The following is a 19,498-nucleotide window of genomic DNA, read 5'->3' on the forward strand; positions in this document are numbered from 1 at the left end:
AGGAAACAAAATGAACCATTGCCCCAAATGTACCCATAATGATCTTCGTTGTTCAGTATTTTGGGGAAATTATATACAGTGTTAATGGTTCCAGAGAGTCCCCACCCTCTTCATTAATGTGGGACTCTTGGAGACACCACTGTGACATGGTGAAGACAAAGATTCCTCTGATCCCCTTACAGACCTCGTTGAGCCCAATTCACAGGAACACACGGCTTTGGATAGCTCTCTCCCCGTCAGGCCATCTTCCTCTGTCTCCTCCCAGCTCCACCCCCGCTCTCCCCCTGCATCCTGCATCCCGTTGTGAGCACTGGGGGCTGATATCGAGAAGCAGAAGGAAGTGGATTGGATGCTTTTGGGGGCTCTCTCAGGGACTTTATCTTCCCCTTGCTGTCTTGTCATTTTGTGCCCAAATGCCCTGATTCTGCTGCCCGGGAAATCACTCAGCCGCACCTGTCCTCCGGAGACTTGGTATGTGCAAGTTGTCAGGGAAATTGCCATGCCTTACAAAGGCATTATTCTGGGGCCACCCTGGGAAAGAGGAGTGAAACCCAAATTATGAGGTGGGTGTGAAGTAGCTGTTGAATTAATTAGAGATTTCAAAATATGGTCTGACATTAATGAGCTGTGAAAGCAACAAAGAAGAAGAAGCAGGACTTTCCTGGTGGTCCAGTGGTTAAGACTCTGTGCTTCCAATACAGGGAGATGTGGGTTCGATGCCTGGTCAGGGAACTAAGATCCCATGTGCCATGTGGTGTGACCAAAAAAAAAAAAAAAAAAAGAAAAAAGAAAAAAAAGAGGAAGACGCCGCAGGCCAAAGCCTCACGAGCTGGTGTCCAGTTATCCGTATCCATATCCTGATTTTGCTGGAGGCCATCTCTCCTACCAGAGAGATGAACAAAGGCCTTGCTGGCTCATTGTTGCTAAGCCTGAGTACACTTAGGACAAGCCCATCCGGGGGCTCCATCCTCCAGCTCTTCATCAGGATGCCCGTGATGTGTCAAGTACTCTTCTAAGGTGTAGTGAAAACCAGCTAAAAATCCCAGTTCTCCTGGAGCTTATTCTAGTGGGGAAGAGAGACAAAAACAAGACATATAAGTAAATATATACAGATTACATTGTTTTATTGCGCTTCTCAGATATAGCGTATTTTTACAAATTGAAGGTTTGTAATGCAACCCTGCATTGTCAAGATGATGGTTAGCATTTTTTAACGTTAAAGTGTTTTTTTACTTAAGGTATGTACATTGTTTTCTTAGACATAAAGCTATTGCATATTTAATAGACTACAGTATAGTGCAAACATAACTTTTATATGTACTGGGAAACCAGAAAATTCGTGTGACTCATTTTATTGCAATCCGCTTTACTGTGGTAGTCTGGAACCCAACCCACGATATCTCGGAGGTGTGACTGTACCATGTTAGGTAGTAAGAAGTGCTTAGTAGAAAAATAAGAAAAGAGAAATTAGTGTGGAGATGGGGAGTAAGGGGGTGCAATTTTAGATGGTGTATCCAGAGAAGGCATCACTGAGAAAGTGGCTTTTGAGCAAAGACTTGAAGGAAGTGAGGGAGCTAGTCACGTGGAAAGAGCATTCCAGAAAGAGGAAAGGTCACAGACAAAGTTCCTGAGGCCACACTTACTGTGTAGTATGTTTGATGGGTTCTAGATAAGCAAGGAAGGCAGAGTGAGCAAGGGAAAACGTGGTGGGAGATGAGGCCAAGGAGGGGACAAATTGTAGAGATCCTTGTAGATCAGCACAAGAACTTGAACTTGTACCCTGAGCGAGATGGGACGCCTTGGGAGGATGTCCCATTCAGCAAAGAAATGGCCTCATCTGACAGTTTTTAACAAGATCACTTTGGCTGCTGTATTGAGAAAGGAATGAGGGGAATGTTGGGGGGAGGGAGACAGAAGCAGAAGCGAGGGGACCAGGTAGGAGGCTGTTAAACATAGTCCAGGCAAGAGGTGACGGTGGCTTAGACCAAGATGCCAATGGTGGTGATGGTGCAAAGTGTCAGATTCTCATTATATTTGGAGTGTGGTGGAAAGGATTTGCTGACTGATTGGATGTGAGACGTGAGAGAAGGAGGAACATCAAAGATGATGCCACAGTTTTTGGATTGAAGAACTAGAAGAACGGCATTGTCATGACTGAGATGGGGGAGCAAGTCTGGATGAGATTAATTTTGGTAAATTTAGCCATCTTAAGTTTGAGATGCAGTTAGACATCCAGGTAGGCAGACATATCAAGTAGGCAGTAGGATGTACGAGTCTGGGTTCAAGGGAGAGAGATGAGCATCCCAGGAATCATTGGTATAAGTTTAAGCTATGAGATGGGATGAGATCACCAAGGGAGTGAGCTCAGGTAGAAAATAAAACACGTTCAAGGACTAAGCCCTGGGACACTTTGATGTTTAGAGGTCAGGGGGATGAAGAGAAATCCCAGCAAAGAAAACTAAGGTAAGAGAGGCAGCAGCCTGGAAGCCAGATGAAAAAGATGTTTCAAGGAGGAGTTGTCGGCTCCATCAAATCCTGCAATAGGTCAAGTCAGATCAGGGCCAAGAATGAACCCGTGGTTTAGCGTGAAGTAACCTGCGGCAGTCGTTGATGACCTTGGTAAGAGTAGATGAGAGTAGCTTGAGTAGAATGTGAGTAACTGAGGCTGGATTGAAGGGATCCTGGGAAGAAGGAAATTGATGACATCAAGAATAAACTCTTGCAAGGAGTTGGTTATAATAGGAAGGACAGAAATGGAGTGGCAGTGGGAAGGGAAAGGGAGGCCAAGGTGGGGGTTTAAGGTGAGAGAAATCCTAGCTAGTTTAGATGCTGATGGAATAACCTAGTAGAGGCTGGGGATGTGTGGGTGCAGGAGAGAGAAGAGAAAATTGCTGATTGCAGTTTCCTTCAGAAGGCAGGAGGGCGTGGAGTCCAGAATCCAGCATTTAGGAAGAGGGGTTGGCCTTAACCAGGAGCAGTGGTTAACATCCCACGCCCGGTAGCAGGAGGGAAGAGGAGGTACAAGGCCGATGGTGGCCGTGGTGGGCTGAGGGTGGTTGTGGGAGTGTTCTTTTGATTGCTTCCACTTTCTCAGTGAACTAGGAACTCAGGTTGTCGTCGGAGAGTGAGGAGGAAGATGGAGTAAACTGTTTAGAAAACTCTTATCTAAGAGAATGGGAGAATGGATGGAATGGGGAAACGTGGTATGACTGTTTGGAGGTATCCAGGCTGACCTCAAAGTGGTGACTGTGACTTTAAAATAGGACCAGGCAGCCATTTGGTGGCATGTTTTCCTTCAGCCCCATCCTGCAGGTACAGGCTGGAAGTAAGCAGACAGTTGGATTTAACCAAGATCGTGGTTTAGCTTAGTCAAGGGAATTTCAAGAGCAGAGCGAAGAGATGTGAGGTTGAATGCAAGGGAAAGGTTGTAGTGATCGCCCGTGGTTTCCAAGTCGGGTGAGGGAGGAACCAGGGCAAAGGTCAAGGAACAGGAGGTCGGGGTGTTGGAGGGATCGTCTGTTGGTTGATGAAATTACCAAGATTCATGGCAGGAGTTCCATAGCGTTGGAGCAGACGACAGTGAGCAAAACCTAAGACGTTCAAGGAGTCGGGGATGTGACTACGGCGAATTGCCTGCGAGAAGGATGGGTACAGGTAGGATCCGAAGGTGTGGGCTTCACGTAGGTGGGGTTTTAGGAAGGGCAGAGGAGCAGTGGTGTGAAAGTTGGGTGGAAGTACAAGAGCGTCTACCAACCTCCCAGCACAACAGGATGAAGAGTGTGGGGAGAACACAGTCCCTGCTTGAGATGGCTACAGGGGAAGGGGTCCCTCCGGGAGAGCCAGCTCTCAGTTAGAGCAAAGGTGAAGGGGATGTTCCCAGAAGAGGCTGAGGATGGGGGGATTTTGCACTTGACTGACTGTGGGTTCAAGAGGAACAGTGGAAGCAGTCGGAGATCCTGGGAGCATTAGAGTCTGAGGGAGGAGGGAGACCCAGGCTTCTTCTGTGACTTTCTCTGGATTCCAAAGTCCCAGGACAGGATAGTTTCCCTGTGAGCATCCTGTATCTTAACTACTCCCGGGTCACGGGTGTGGTTCTCTTAATTCCTGGGCTTTCTTGGCAAGCAGGCAGCATCATGCCCACTCCTGTCCAGGTCTCTCCTTGACACCTGGGTTGCATCCAGCCAAGGTGGCATACTGCTGTGCTCTTGCCCTAAGGAAGCCCTCACCCCCTTGCTGATTGTGTACAATGGGGTCTGTTGAGGAGGAGAGAGCCGGGGAGAAAGCCCCCAGCTGAGCTGCCAGGAGCAGTGTTTCCCAAGCTTTGGTGACATTGGTACTATTTTTACTAAATGATTTTTTTGGTAAACATACTTACCTTTTTTTCCTTACAGAAGTATCTTTTTAAAAGAAACTCACAAGAAGAAACCTGCCACAATTAAAACATTATTGTAAATGATGAATATAGAGCCAGAACAGTGAAAGTTTTAATATGTACTTCCTTGGATAACCCAAAATCGTCTCATTTGCCACTCGGGGAAGTGAGTGAACCTGCAGATGGCTGAGACTCAGGACTCCCTCCTCCTCCCCAGGCCCCCTGCATGGGTGTCCTCCCCCTACTGATCTCTGTGGTTTACTGATCCCTGACTTTCCTGCTCACCCCTGGGGTGTACATGCAGGAGAACCAAAAGCTGAATCACCAGCCTGAGAAGGGCGTTTCTCTAATGTGCGGGGTAAGGTTTCCGGTACAGGGACGCGGCCCCTGCAGAGGCCCAGCGTGGGAAGGAGTGTGCGCTTCCAGGGAGTGAGACACCTGCGGGAGGAGAGGCGGCTGCACGCGGTCGGGTAGAAATATAAAATCTGGGTCTTCTTCTAGGAGCAGCGTGAAGCTTCTAGGGGACTTAAGGGGGGGGATGTAGAATGATCAGATTTAAGTTTTTAAAAAGCTCCCGTCAGTTGTGCAGAGAAGGGATTGGAGGGGCAACCGGATGGAGACACTGGGAGAGGCCTGGCCGAGGCCACGTGAGACCTGGTGGCCCGGAGTGAGATGGCAGTGGCAGTGAAGGATGGAAGGGTAGAGCGCTAAGGAAGGTCTAGGAGGTGAGAGGTGCAGGACCTGGTGCTTGTCTGACTGTGGCGTGTTGGGGTGACCTGGGGACCAGCGTCTGTCTGGTGTGGCTTGGTGGATGGTGGTGACATGCACTGAGATGAAGTAGAGTTGAGATTGGAGAGAACGGGTGGATATGTTTCACACAAACTGACCTTGAAGTTGGTGTGTGGCATCTAAAGAAAGACGTCTCCCAGTTAGGGACATGGGTCTGGAGCTTGGAGGAAGAAGGGTGGGAATGAGATGGGAACTTGATCAGGAGCCTGTGCCTCAGGTGTGACCGTGGAGGCTGGTGGTGTCTCCCAGCCTCTCTCGGTCACTGTGACCTTCGTATGTGACTGATGGGCACCAGTGTCCGCCTGCTGTCCAATAGGAACAGTAAGTTCCACTACTGGTTAGAGGCTGGACTGAGAATTCTTCCTCCGAAATAAAGCAAAATACAGTGTGGGTTTTGATACTAATGATCATTGAGATGCAGACAGAGTTTGTTTTTTTCATTTTTCTTTGTCCTCCTCCTTCTCCTTTGTCCTCCCTCTTCCTTCTCCTCATCCTTCTTTTTCTTCTCTGCTGCTGCTTCTCTCTTGTCCATTGCGGTGGCATCTGTAAACCAACACTGACATTTTATATAAAAGTGTAAACATTTCGTGTAGGCATATCACTGTAACAGAAAGGTCACGCTGTGGGATGTCCTGTCTGCACCCCACGAGGAGAGTGGAGGGACACTTCTGATAAGCCGTGAAACTCTGTGTCCTTCACTTTACAGAGTCACATGCTGCTCGTAATCATATTTGGGAAGCAGAGATGCATGCTTAAGCAGAGTACAGTTATTATTTGTAAGTCTTATTTGTGCCGCTAGATTAATATTTTCCCTTCTGGAGAAATTTACATGCTAATCACTTTTCATTAATTTTAAAATTATTTTAAACAAATTTAAACAAATTTTTGAATTATTTTAAACAAATTAAACAATTTGTTTAATTTGAAGCAAATTATTTTTTAAGATGCATTTTTTAATTGTTTTAATTAATTGTTTAATTAACAATTTTTTAAATTGTTTTTTAAAGAACAATTATATGATTGTTTTATTGGTTTTATTTTGAATTTTTGAATTTCATTTTATTTATTTTTTTATGCAGCAGGTTCTTATTAGTCATCAGTTTTATACACATCAGTGTACATACATTAAACAAATAAGAGGAAACAAATTTTTCCTCCAACTAACGCTGATTTATTTTGCTTTTCCTGGTGAATAGATCACTGTCCTGGATGAGACGTGGACCGTATTCAGGCGTTATAGTCGTTTCCGAGAAATGCATAAAACATTGAAGTTGAAGTATGCAGAGGTGAGTTACGAAATAATTATCTCCAATTAAGAACATTTGTTTTATAAAGTAAATGAGTTGATTGCTTTATCAATCCTCCCCCTTCTCTTTAGGTATTAGCTTGTAAGTGTCACCAAGTTTTATTTCAATTACTCGTCTTTCAAAGATAGGTTTTTAATTTTTGTCCTCTGTTCCATTTGTATTCTACACAAGTCAGACATTTTTTGAACACAAAATTTTGAGTGATAGTAAAGCAACAGTAAGTGAATTCTATCTTTTTCATAAATTTTACAGTGTATTGTAAGTAAATATTTTAATCAATTTACAACTTCTCAGCCATGAGTGAGACCTATTAAAATAAAATCGTAATAAATTTTTCAGTATAGATTTGCCCTTTTTTCTCTTAAAAAAGATTGCATTAATGCTTAGATTTCCACATAATGAGGAATAAAGTCATAAAAGTTAATTTGCCCTCACACATGGAGGGGAGGTAGACAGTAAAAACGGAATTATCTAGAAGCAAGGAGGCATTTCATCTGATAAGATATCCAGAGTGTATTGATACATTAGTAATCTTTTTTTAAATTTTTGGACAAAGACTGGTTTTTAAAATACTTTTAAGCAAAGAAAGGTATTCCTAAAATTAATGTGTATCTTCCAAGTGAATGTATTCTTATTATTTTTTTGTTTGTTTATTTTTGCTTCAACTAAAGGAAACCTTGTATAGGCACAGCTCTTTGGGCATTTTGATTTGAACTGACTACAAATCAGTCAGTAATCATTGTCTATTTAGCCTGCTTTCCCTAAGTATGGCTTTTCAGTGCATTTTTATAGTGTCTTATGATATTCTAAAAAATAGTTTAGTCAGATGTGTGTCCCTGATTTGTTTCATGTTAATTACATAATGTTTCCTTAACATCTCCATGGCTTCTAAGCTCCCTTATCTGAGACACAATATAAAGAGAAATACTTTTGGGTAGATAAAGTGGTTCCTTGATGTGTAAAAGAATCTAGAGTCCAGGAAAAATTGAGCTATCTTTGAAATTCTGTTGTTAAGTTATCATAATAGTATTTGATTAAAAATTGAAGAAGGTTCAGGTATGAATTTTAGCTCAGTGTTCCCAAGAGGCTTCAGTTCCAGAAGCAACTACATCAAAGTCAATTTATTAAGTTTGTCTCTGCAATTAACTCTTCATGTCCCAAGTTAATTTTGACAATAACAAGAAGTAATTGTATACATATTAAATGTATAGAGCAACTGGTTTTTAAAGTGAGCTTTGCAGCTCATTAACTGCTTGATTATAAGTTACTATGTCAGTACTTTAATAATGTACAGATTTTCATATTAATTTGCTAAATTCCCACAGTGTAGATGGAAAAAAACAATTTACTTGAAAAAAAGGATACAAACTTTACCAGGATTTATCTATCTATATATGTATGTATGTATAAATTCATTCCATGATTTATTTTATATCAGTTCTTTCAGTGCCATTAGTTCAATGCCATTCTACATAGGCACATTTTTCTAAACTCTAGTAATGCAGTAGTGGACAAGAAGAAAAAAAGTGTCTTCTCTTATATATCTTAAATTTATATCAGGACAGACTAACAATAAACCAGGAAAATATAATAATAACTAACAGTTAAAAAGTATGCTTGCTAAGTTGCAGTTACCATTTTAAGTGAGGTATATGCATTATAGGAAAAATATCAATAAAATGTGATGGGCAGAAGATGTTGGACACTTTAGTATAAGGACATTTCAGGGTTGGGCTCTCTGACAAAATGGCATTTTAGTTGAAATATGAGATGAGAGATATTTAAATAAATTTGCAAAGCAATAATAGACAGGTCTAATCAGTGTTTTTAAAGAAAACTTTGGAGCAGACAGAAGCAGTCTTTAAAGATATAATAGAAGAAAACTTACCTGAGTTTAATAATGACGTGAACCTGTGAACTGAAGTGGTTGTCTGCTACCAGACAAAATTAATGAACAGAGATTATCACACATGTAAAATTATTTTCAAGGGGAAAAAGGGTGTATTGCATACATGCTGAAAAAATTAAGTGGCCTTCAAATGAAGAAAATCGAGCTGGTTTCCTCCTTCATTTGGTCATAAATCTGTATTGAGCAGCCCCACACTGTGCATACAGTTGTGAGCAAGACAACGACATCCCACCTCTCATGAAGCAGAGAGAATGACCAATAAACAGACAAACAAAGCCCAGTAAATACGAGGATTTTAGGTAATGTTAGGTGCCATGGAGAAAATACAAGGCAATGTGAGAGTGTGGCCTGAGAGCTGGGCAGTGGGCTGCTTTAGATGCGCAGGTAGGAAGGGTGATCTCGGGGTGAGCTTGAGCTGAGATCTGAATGCTGAAAAGAAGAGAGCTGTGAAGATCTGGAGGTGAGCACAGCTGAAGGTGAGGGAGCAGCAAATGCAAAGGCCCTGGGATGGGACCAAGCTCAGCGTGTTTCCAGAATGAGAAGACCCAGGGAGAGTGGCCAGTGTGGTAAAGAGGAGGGCAGGGGCTTGACCACGTGGCACCGTGAACCTGAGTCTGAGTGCTGTGGGAAACCACTGGATGATATTCAAGAAGGTCTGAACGTTGAAACCCAGCTGGAATTTCCATTCTGTTCATAGAGGACTTCTCCCAGAAACCCCTTTTCTGAAGACAGACGCGTGATCTAAATGATAACAAAGATGGGAAGTTGCTTTTCCACACTGAGCCCAGCTTTGTGACTTACAGTTTCTTTCTTATAAGGACAAAAAACCCATTATGAAAGGGAAACTACAGACATGTGTTGCATGTATTTGAAAGAGAAGAGAGAATGTGAATAGTGGTTGAAACCATGTGGTGAGATCCTAAAACAAGTACCGCCTGGAGACAAGGAAGCTGAGCTAATTACAAACCCTGCAGGGCTGCCCGGATGCCACGGAGCTTTTCCTTGGCCACAGCTCTGATGAACTCCTCCCAATTCACTGAGCGCTTCCTGCCCGGCTGTGCTGCGCCTTTGACATTCATGGTCTCTGTGGTGGGAACGAGAGACTCGCCTCTTGTGACACAACCCATGAGCAGAAGCCCAGGCAGTTCATCTCTATTTCCTATGTCTAACCAAACAATATTATCGAAACAGAACCGGGAAGAAACATTATCTCTAAACACACAGTAGCGTGTCATTCTAGATGGTGATAAATCTTATTTCAGTGAGAGGACAGCATCATCCATTTAACATTTTCAAGATGAAGCTTAAATATCCAGATGAATATCAGGTTTATTTTTTTCGTTAAGTTGACATTTCTTTTGTGCAGCCTCACTTCACATCGTCTTACTTGCCGAGTGTTTGTTGGGACTTGAGATCAATAATCTGTGTATAGGTATTCATCAATTATGATTCATCTTATAATTGTTCTTATGATTGTATATAATGTCAATCTTCTTGAAGTAATTAGCTACCTCCAAATGGGGTAGCTGTTTGGCCTGATAACATCCTGGAAATTATCGGACTTGTTAAAGACAGAATTTCTTCAGGAAAGAAAGCCAGAGGGTTCATATGGAAGGATGCTGAAAGTTTCCTCTCAGGTAATTGGCTGTTTCATAGCCAAGTGGGAACAAGTTTTATTTACCTCATCCCTTCACCACATTGGACTCATTATTTCTATGGAAGTAGAAAATAGAAAACTACTCTTGCGGTCTTAATTGCATAACAAAATGGTTGGTGATCATTTTTTAAATGATACATACTAAATTTATCTAGTTATACAAGGTTCCAAATTTTTAATCAAGCTGAAAAAATATTGAAAAAACACACTTGAATTCAGTATATCCAGAATTTGTGATATACTTACCAAGATAGAGAATGTTTATTCACCTCAAAACTGTAGATTTGGTTATAGCTTTTAATCTTTTGGAACTTTGTCTAAAGTTACATCCTATTCATTCCCATTTCATTGTGGAATCTTAGCCATGTTCTCCTGGGCATAGACCTCTAAAGGAGTTTGATGTGACAGTTCCTTTTATGGAGGTTTTTTTTTCTTTCAGTAGGCTTTTTTTCTCCAGATAATAAGTTACATGTTTATGGTTAAAGGCTGAAATTATTCAATATATACATAGAATGTGAAAGTTTCTCTTAATCTGATCCTCAGAAGTAACCATTTGCAATGCCCTCAGGAGGTCTTCTTGGATCCAACTAAACATTCAGACTCACAGGACTCCCGTAGGCCACGCTTAGCACCGGGTGACCCAGGAACAATGTGTAAGACAGAGATCACTGCTTCCCGGCAGGACCGAGGCACGGAGGGGGTCTGGCAACAGCGTCCACTGCAGTCCACACGGCTGTCCAGATGCTGTTCTCTTTGCGCCACCTCTCCCAGGTAATAGCTTAGGTGCTAGGAGTGGAGCCCCACGTGGGGAAGATTCGAGAACCACTCTGCCATAGAATCCTATGCAACAGGAGAGCTACTTTCTCTGGGCACAACTCCATGGGCAGAACTTCCAGAGTCCCCGTGAGGGACATGCTGAGTTACAAGAGTCACCTCACTCAGAGAAGCCTTACGCTATGGCTTCCTACCAAATAGCTCTCGTTTCCCTGGTCCACAAACAATTTATCGGTTTATCAAGCAATTTATCATTTTCCCATGAGCAATGGTACCAAGTTGGCATAACACTTGATCAGGTTCCCAGAATCCTCTTGATGGACATATGAGTAGTTTCCAGAGTTTTGCTGCTGTGAGTACTTCGCTATGGACATTCTGGAAGATATCAACATGTCTGCAAGTGCAGACTTGCTCCATGAAGAAATTTCGTAATTCCTCAACTGTTGTTAAAGACTTAATTTACAAAAAACCAAGATTAGGAAAGAACACACAGAAACTGGGTGTGCTGAGAGCACTGAGGGCCTTCACCCCCATTAGTGAGAGGGTTTTAAGAATTCCTTAACCATCATTCAGCTAAGTCTTTTAATCTCCCTGTTGACTCACATTCATTTGCTTATTTATGTACTATAATGTCTCCTTAAGGAGAATGATGTCAGCTGAAGGGCCTCCAAGGGATACTTTATATTCACTCCGGTGGTGAACCAATTAAAACAGGCAGGGTTGTTGATTATTAGGTGTAACATATGTATGTGAAGAAGATAGAAGGAACCTAGGGGTTATTACAGGCAAAGTGAACTTACGAATTGAAAGGATGAGAAGTCCGTGGATTCTCTGAAACTCTGGGGTGTGGGGATTGAAGGCACGGAAAAAGCAGAAATCAAAGAAAAATATAATGCATTATTTTGTATGGTGACAAATTTCAGAATAAAAAAAGAAAACTAAATTATTTGTCCTGAATAATACTGGAAGAAGAGCAGATTGCCTGCGGCGACTGGGCTCATATGTCAGCGTTATGCTCGTTCTATTTCCAGATTCACTGTGTGAGTGGGCTGAGCTCTCACTAGGGGTGCTGCATTATTCAAGGTTTTTAAAATTGTTTTATTTTTATTTATTTATGTTCTTTCAGCTTAGCATTTTCTTCTGGATTCTGAATAGCTTCGCCTTCTGTTTTGAATTAGTTTGTCTTCTTCATACGCTGACATGTGTTGTGCAAGACAATAGCTCCTCCTGGCTTTCCTTCTCTGTGCCCGTGCGCTGACCTTGTGTGGAATCTTCATCAGATTAAATCCTGTGTTTTCAGACTCCACATCTGTAAAATGATCATGCCACAGCTAGTTTGTAAAAGATTGTGATGAAAGCCTCAGATGAAATATGTTATTGAAAGTAACCACAAAGTATTGTGCAGCGTCTGCCGGAGAGCATGCCTTTGAAATTTGGTCATGCAAATCATTGCCGCAGTGCTCTTTATCTGTATGAAAACTATACATTTTCCACTCTATTAAAATCGGTATAATCCTTTTAAATATCCATCAAGTTATGTGCCCAGAAACAGAGCCCCAGTAAGTGTCATCTTCTCTTTTCTCTACGGATGAGGCAGAGTTACTGTGTTGGTGTCTAGTGTCCATGAAGTTTACCTGTGGATCCAGGTCATAATCTGAGAGTCAGTCAAGACAAAAACATAGCTCATCAAGAAGCTGAAAAGAAAGGACTATTTTAAAACCACATCCCCTTTCAACCATTAGAATGAATGAATAGTGAAGACCTAGTGTCCTATCCCCTTCCCCCCTTTTGGATGAGTGGTCTGGTGGGCTCTGAATGTATTTCATGAAGTGGTAGGACATGGGGCTGGAAGATCAGAGGGTCACTGAGAGAGCTGCTCCTTCTAGGAGGTCCAGAGATGCCAACCCCTGTTCTGATTTGTAGAGGACTTTGTTTTAGTACAGTTAACAAGGAGCCTTCCCTCCTGAGTGCTGGAGCCTAATGGACTCCTGAGAATCATCTCACGGTGAAAGCAGTTACGCATTGGAATCGATTGTTGAGGTCCCTTTTATAATCTTAGCTAATAGTGATTCTGAAGCAGGTTTGTGCTTCTGCCCAGAGGCAGGAGGATGAACCATGAAAATGGGATATTTTATGTATTAAAATGTACAATCAAAATAAATGCTAAGGGAACTTGACTGCCCATGTGTGGTGGGAGCCTAAGTTAGTGGGAACAGGTGTGTTGCCTGTCTGCATCATAACTGAGTTATCACAGTGAGTCTTCAGAGTCCCCAAGTGTCAGACAGGGTCAGCCTCCATCAGCCATATCCCCAGGGGGGCTCCTTTCTCCCTGTTACAGAGCTGAGGGAGAAAAATATTTTCAGAGCCTTCGAGTAAAACATGAAAGATTGCTGTGTTAGAGCAACTGTTCAGTCTCACATCTGGCAGTCTCTGGGTGGCCAGTTATTACCATTGGGAGGGAAGAAAACGATTAGGGCAAGAGCTTATGTAATTTGTATATGGACTTTCAGTTTGTACTGATAGAACCATTTTTAACCTTCATTTCCCAAGTAATTTCCCCAAAGTAGCACCAAAAAAGGGAAAGGAAAGAAACTGGCTATTGGCCTTGTATTTGTCTTAGACAGCCATTTACCATCCATCACTGAAATGCATTCTAAACAGTTTTATAACCAGCATTCCAAATTTAATATAAAAATTGCAAATCTGCTCACCACCCAAATTATAATGCTACCAACCACAGCCACAGGGAGCATTCAGTAAACCTTAGATAAATTCAGCCGCACCAAGCGCTCAGCCTCCTTGAATTTTTAAATAGCACACAGCTATGTAGGCAAAAATAGAATGCTGCCAGCTTCCTGACCTGGTCCGTTATCAGAGGCCCACTTACCTCACTGTATGGCTTGTATCATACGATTCTCTCTACCTGATAGATAATCAGTATTTAAATCACTTCTTTCAAAGGTGGGTTGGGGAGCAAAAGGCACCAGTTAGCTGGGAAGCTTTTCTAAGACATGTGGATCCAGGACCCAAGCTAGGAAATTCTAATTCAGGAAATCTGACATGCGATCTGAGAGTGTGTGTAGTTAGGGGAAAATATATCCCCCAAATGATGTTCTCTGGACCGTTGGTTAAGATGCTGTGTGTCATTTCTTTTGCATCCACCTTGGGAGTGTTATTGATTTTTCATTATTTCAGTCATTGTTATAGATCACCAAATCTAAAAGGTGATTTCCAGTGACAAATAATCTTGTCAAAATTAATGACAGGCGAATTTAAACCCAGACAATGAAAACATGTTGATGGCCTCTTTGATCACCAAAGACGATGAAACATAGACTTGTACAGGCTTTGCTCTCCAACCAGCAGGGAAACTTCTGTAACAATGGGTTGGAACCACTTGCACATTATGAGACATCAAGTACTCCAAAGGGGCCTTAAAGATTGGGTAGTCCAGTTTTTCATTTTAGAAATGAGGAATCAAATCCCCAGGGAGAGTTTTGTTCAAAGTCACATCAAGACTTGGGGCCCAGGCAAGGTTCATGTCTCCTGACTCCTAGTCCTTCTTCTTTGTCCTGAGTCTCCATGACCATGTTCACTCAAGAAGGGGGAGTTTTCAGAGTTCTCCAGATGAGCCCAGAAAGAAGAAAATCTCTTCCCTATAAAAATCTGTTACATAGCGAGACCCCATGGATGAAAACTAGAAATGGGGTTCCTTCTGTTGAATGTCATGGCAATGACAGGTTCCTGTCACGTCTCAGTCCCTGAAAGGGACAATTAACCTCACAGTAACAGATGGAAAATACAAGCATTTGAGTTAATTCAACTGCGTAATTATTCGTAAAAATGCAGTATGATATTCTCACAGATCTGAAATGTTTCTCACTTTGAAAAATTGTTGTGACATATATTAATGTTCTCAAATCTGTCTTCACTGGCTCATACCTAAATAAAATTGATACTGGCTTTGGGAGGAGTGGGATTTTATTTTATTTTGTATTTTATACCAAATATAACAAAGTCAGTGCAGTCCTTAGTATTGATACATTTCCAACTGTGGTTTTATACCTAGGATCTCGCCAAGTTTTAGCACTTCAGTGACGACAAGACAGCAGCTTCTGTTGGTGGAATGTCCTAATTATAATTGCTGGCTATTCCACGTGGACCACCAGCAAAGGATTCTGCCTTGTTCATTGAGCAGATCCTTAATGAGAGTCTAGAATGTACCAAGCTCTGGGCGAGGCACATAGCACGTGCTGATAAATACTGCATGGTACGCTCACATTACCATATCAAAGGTCTACAGGAGCTCATTGCTCCTTTGATAACCCATCTAGGTTGCCCTGAAGAGTTGCCGCTTCATGCCTCTAACAAATCAAACTGGGAGAATTACTTATTTGTTTGTGAGTATATTTCTCAATGACAGCTGTTCTTATAAGGCCTTGGGAGCTGCTATTAATTTTGAGTAGTCAGAAATGCTTCCATTTAGTCAGCTGGGAGAGTTATGGCAGTGCTTTGATGAGTTTTCATTATTTGTATTCCTCAAAAGCTGGAGTGGCTGAAATTTACAACCACAAACCTGTAGAGTGTGGGTGTTTCAAATGCTGGCAGTTGTCAGGTAGGTGCATCTACTGGCAAAAGACAGGTTAAAGCTGATTTGACCATATAGATTTGCCGTATAGAATTTTTCTCTCTCATCTTTAAAAACTGGATACTGGTTAGGTAGCCAAGTATTACAGGAGTAAAGAAAATGCCTAGTAAATGAGGAACGACAATAAAGTGCACTTTTATTAGGTGGTAACAGAAGTCAGATGTTTTCCTTTCATTAGTAAAGATTCCATACTTTATTACTGTTGTTGTTCTCGATTGTTCTCAGTTTCCCTTCAGTGATTTATAATCCAGCTTTAGCTGCTTAATTGTTGTAAAATCATAAAAGATAGGCAAGACTTTTTATTGCTCACTTTAATTTCTTTTCTATATTAGAGCTGCCATTATTTATATACAAAGGAACAACGATGCCATATATCAAAACCTATGCTGTCTGTTGCCGTCAAGACCACCTGGCTAACCTAAAAAGTGAACTTGGCTAAGAGAAAAAGACTTTTAATAAAAACAAACTTTTCCATTACATTTAATTTGTCTCCTTGATGGCAACAGACTGGCCGACCTATCTTGTTCTGATGTAATAAACATTGAAGTCAGGATTTGAGCGTGGTGACTCTTAGAAGAAATCAGGTTGTGTCAGTTCACTGGGAATCAGAAAGGGAAAAGCCAGCTTGTAGATGAAAATTTCACTCTGAGATCATTAAGATCATTAAGAAATATTATAAAGCAACAGAGAATGCTGACTGTATTTCTAATATATATACATATACATATAGCTAGCCAACTTGATGAATAAATGGATACTCAATGCTTTTATTTTCCCAAAACTGAGATTCACAAATAATTCCATAAACTGGCTATGCTAGTTCTATAAGGAGCCACTGTCTTTTCTTACTCCATTGATAATTCTTCATATAGAGCTATTGTTCAGCCTGAAAGTTATGGGCTTGTTTCTCGAACATGCAAAATAAAGTTGATCACTTGGATTTTTAGACTCCACAGACAGCAAAGAAGGGCAAGACAGATTTCACTGGAAATCAGTGTGCCTCAAAATTACCGATTTCATTTTTTTAATGGCTTTTGTTTCAGTCCTTTTGTCTTTAGAATATGTTTTCTTTACTGAATTGCAGAATAAGCTTGTCATTATTTCTCTTAGGCCAAAGAAATGTGCTATTTTAATTCTCACTTGTTTCCTATGTTTTACTCAGCATAATCAAATTTCATAATTACACAAAGTAAGCCCATAGGGCTGTTGTTCAGTTTTCTTCCAGTGCTCTCTAGGCCTATCATGTCTCTTACAAATATCCAATATATTTGACCTCAGTCATCATTGTTAACTTTAATGTACAGTTTTACCATAAGAGCTCAATTGTCTTTGCATCATTTCCCACTCCTGCTGTAAGGATAATGGTCATAGCAGGAAGTGGTATAGTTTTACGGGTTTTCTCATGAATACTGCATTCCCGTTTGTTTCTGCCCTTTTTCTATTCTACAACCTTTGAAAAGTAACATTTCATTATTATATTGGGCTCTATTTTCCCTGTACATGTTTCCCTTACTTCAAATAAGAAGGCTGTGAAGATTTTATGGGAAGAAAGGTACACTCCTCAAAAGCAATATAGCCAAGTTATTAGGTAAAATATCTCCATGGTATCTACAGTGCTACTTGTAGCTCAGCATAGAGAGATTTTAATCATCAGTACCTGAGATATAGAATTTCAGAGCTGGAAACAAATATTTCAGTTCAACTCCTTCATTTTTAACAGATGATGAAACTAAGAACTAGAGATATTATACAGCCAGCTCTCTGCTGAGCTGAGACTTCAAATCTGATTGCCCCAAATCCCAGGTTTTTAAAAGAAAAAGCCATATGGTGTTAATTTAACTGTTCCATTAAATACATAAAAAAATAGTCACTTTTTATTGTTTCTATAAAAATGATGCATGCTCATTTGTAAAAGTTTCACATAATATAAGAAGCAACAGATTACTCAAAATCATTCTCTAAATATAATTAAATTACCATTTAATGAACATTATTTTAAGTGCTTAAATGAATAGGCACAGATAACAGGATGGATATGTAGATTGACACAAAGAAATTAAAATGAGACAAAAAAGAATAGGAAGAAAGAATGAAATAACTTTATAACATTGGGTTCAAACTAGGTATGCTATTTTTAATTATAAACATTAAATTTAATTTTACTTGAATTTAACAGAGGTGAAAGAAAATCAAGTAAAACTGAAGAAATTGATGAAATTCAAATTAAATTTTTTTCCACCACAACCTCTAAAATATATGTGACTTTAAGAACAAAGATTATAAAAAACATTAAAACAGTAGTTGCTAGTTTTCATGTGGTGTGTTTCCATTTTATAAATTATCAGTGTTGTTTCACTCTTATAAATGATCACTTGAGATGGGCAGGTTCAAGATGGCGGAGTAGAGGGACATGCACTCACTGCCACTTGTGAGAGCACCAGAATCACAGCTAACTGCTGAACAATCATCGACAGGAAGACATTGGAACTCACCAAAAAAGATACCCCACATCCAAAGACAAAGGAGAAGCTGCAATGAGATGGTAGGAGGGGCTAAATCCCAATGAAATCAAATTCCATAACTGCTGGGTGGGTGACTCAAAAACTGGAAACAATTATACCACATAAGTCCACCCACTGGAGTGAAGGTTCTGAGCCCCAAATCAGGCTTCCCAACCTGGGGGGGTCTGGCGACAGGAGGAGGAATTCCCAGAGAATCAGACTTTGAAGGCTAGCGGGATTTGCAGAGGTGGGGGGTGGCTGTGGCTCACTGTGGGGACAAGGACATGGGCAGCAGAAATTCTGGGAAGTTCTCCTTGGCGTGAGCCCTCCCAGAGTCCACAATTAGCCCCACCAAAGAGCCTGTATCCTCCAGTGCTGAGTCGCCTCATGACAAACAACCAACAGGGAGGGAACTCAGCCCCACCCATCAGCAGACAAGCGGATTAAAGTTTTACTGAGCTCTGCCCACCACCAGTCCCTCCCAGCAGGAACCTTGCACAAGCCTCTTAGATAGCCTCATCCACCAGAGGGCAGACAGCAGAAGCAAGAAGAACTACAGTCCTGCAGCCTGTGGAACAAAAACCACATTCACAGAAAGATAGACAAGATGAAAATGCAGAGAGCTATATACCAGATGAAGGAACAAGATAAAACCCCAGAAAAACAACTAAATGAAGTGGAGCTAGGCAACCTTCCAGAAGAAGAATTCAGAATAATGATAGTGAAGATGATCCAGGACCTCGGAAAAAGAATGGAGGCAAAGATGGAGAAGATGCAAGAAATGTTTAACAAAAACCTAGAAGAATTAAAGAACAAACAAACAGAGATGAACAATACAATAACTGAAATGAAAACTACACTAGAAGGAATCAATAGCAGAATAACTGAGGCAGAAGAACGGATAAGTGGCTTGGAAGACAGAATGGTGGAATTCACTGCCATGGAACAGAATAAAGAAAAAGAGTGAAAAGAATTGAAGACAGCCTAAGAGACCTCTGGGACAACATTAAATGCACCAACATTCGTATTATAGGGGTCCCAGAAGAGGAAGAGAGACAGAGAGAACCCAAGAAAATATTTGAAGAGATCATAGTCGAAAACTTCCCTAACATGGGAAAGGAAATAGCCACCCAAGTCCAGGACGTGCAGAGCTTCCCAGGCAGGATAAACCCAAGGAGAAACACACTGAGACACATAGTAATCAAACTAACAAAAATTAAAGACAAAAATTATTAAAAGCAACAAGGGAAAAACAACAAATAACATACAAGGGAACTCCCATAAGGTTAACAGCTGATTTCTCAGCAGAAATGCTACAAGCCAGAAGGGAGTGGCATGATATATTTCAAGTGATGAAAGGGAAGAACCTACAACCAAGATTACACTACCCAGCATGGATCTCATTCAGATTCGATGGAGAAATCAAAAGCTTTACAGACAAGCAAAAGCTAAGAGAATTCAGCACCACCAAACCAGCTCTACAACAAATGCTATAGGAACTTCTCTAAGTGGGAAACACAAGAGAAGAAAAGGACCTATAA

The 19,498-nt window shown here is 41.1% G+C and overlaps 1 protein-coding gene across 3 annotated transcripts in view; it reads left to right on the top strand.

Annotated features, from left to right (window-relative positions):
- KIF16B (kinesin family member 16B) overlaps window positions 1-19,498 on the top strand; it is a 254,851-nt gene that overhangs the window by 182,280 nt on the left and 53,073 nt on the right. For all 3 annotated transcript variants that reach the window (XM_057529948.1, XM_057529949.1, XM_057529950.1), the window contains one exon: window positions 6,358-6,447. In XM_057529948.1, coding sequence (XP_057385931.1) covers window positions 6,358-6,447 — 90 coding nt within the window. The remainder of the gene's footprint in view (window positions 1-6,357; window positions 6,448-19,498) is intronic.

This window comes from Balaenoptera acutorostrata, chromosome 15 (assembly GCF_949987535.1).
Source record: "Balaenoptera acutorostrata chromosome 15, mBalAcu1.1, whole genome shotgun sequence".
Taxonomy (NCBI): domain Eukaryota; kingdom Metazoa; phylum Chordata; class Mammalia; order Artiodactyla; family Balaenopteridae; genus Balaenoptera; species Balaenoptera acutorostrata.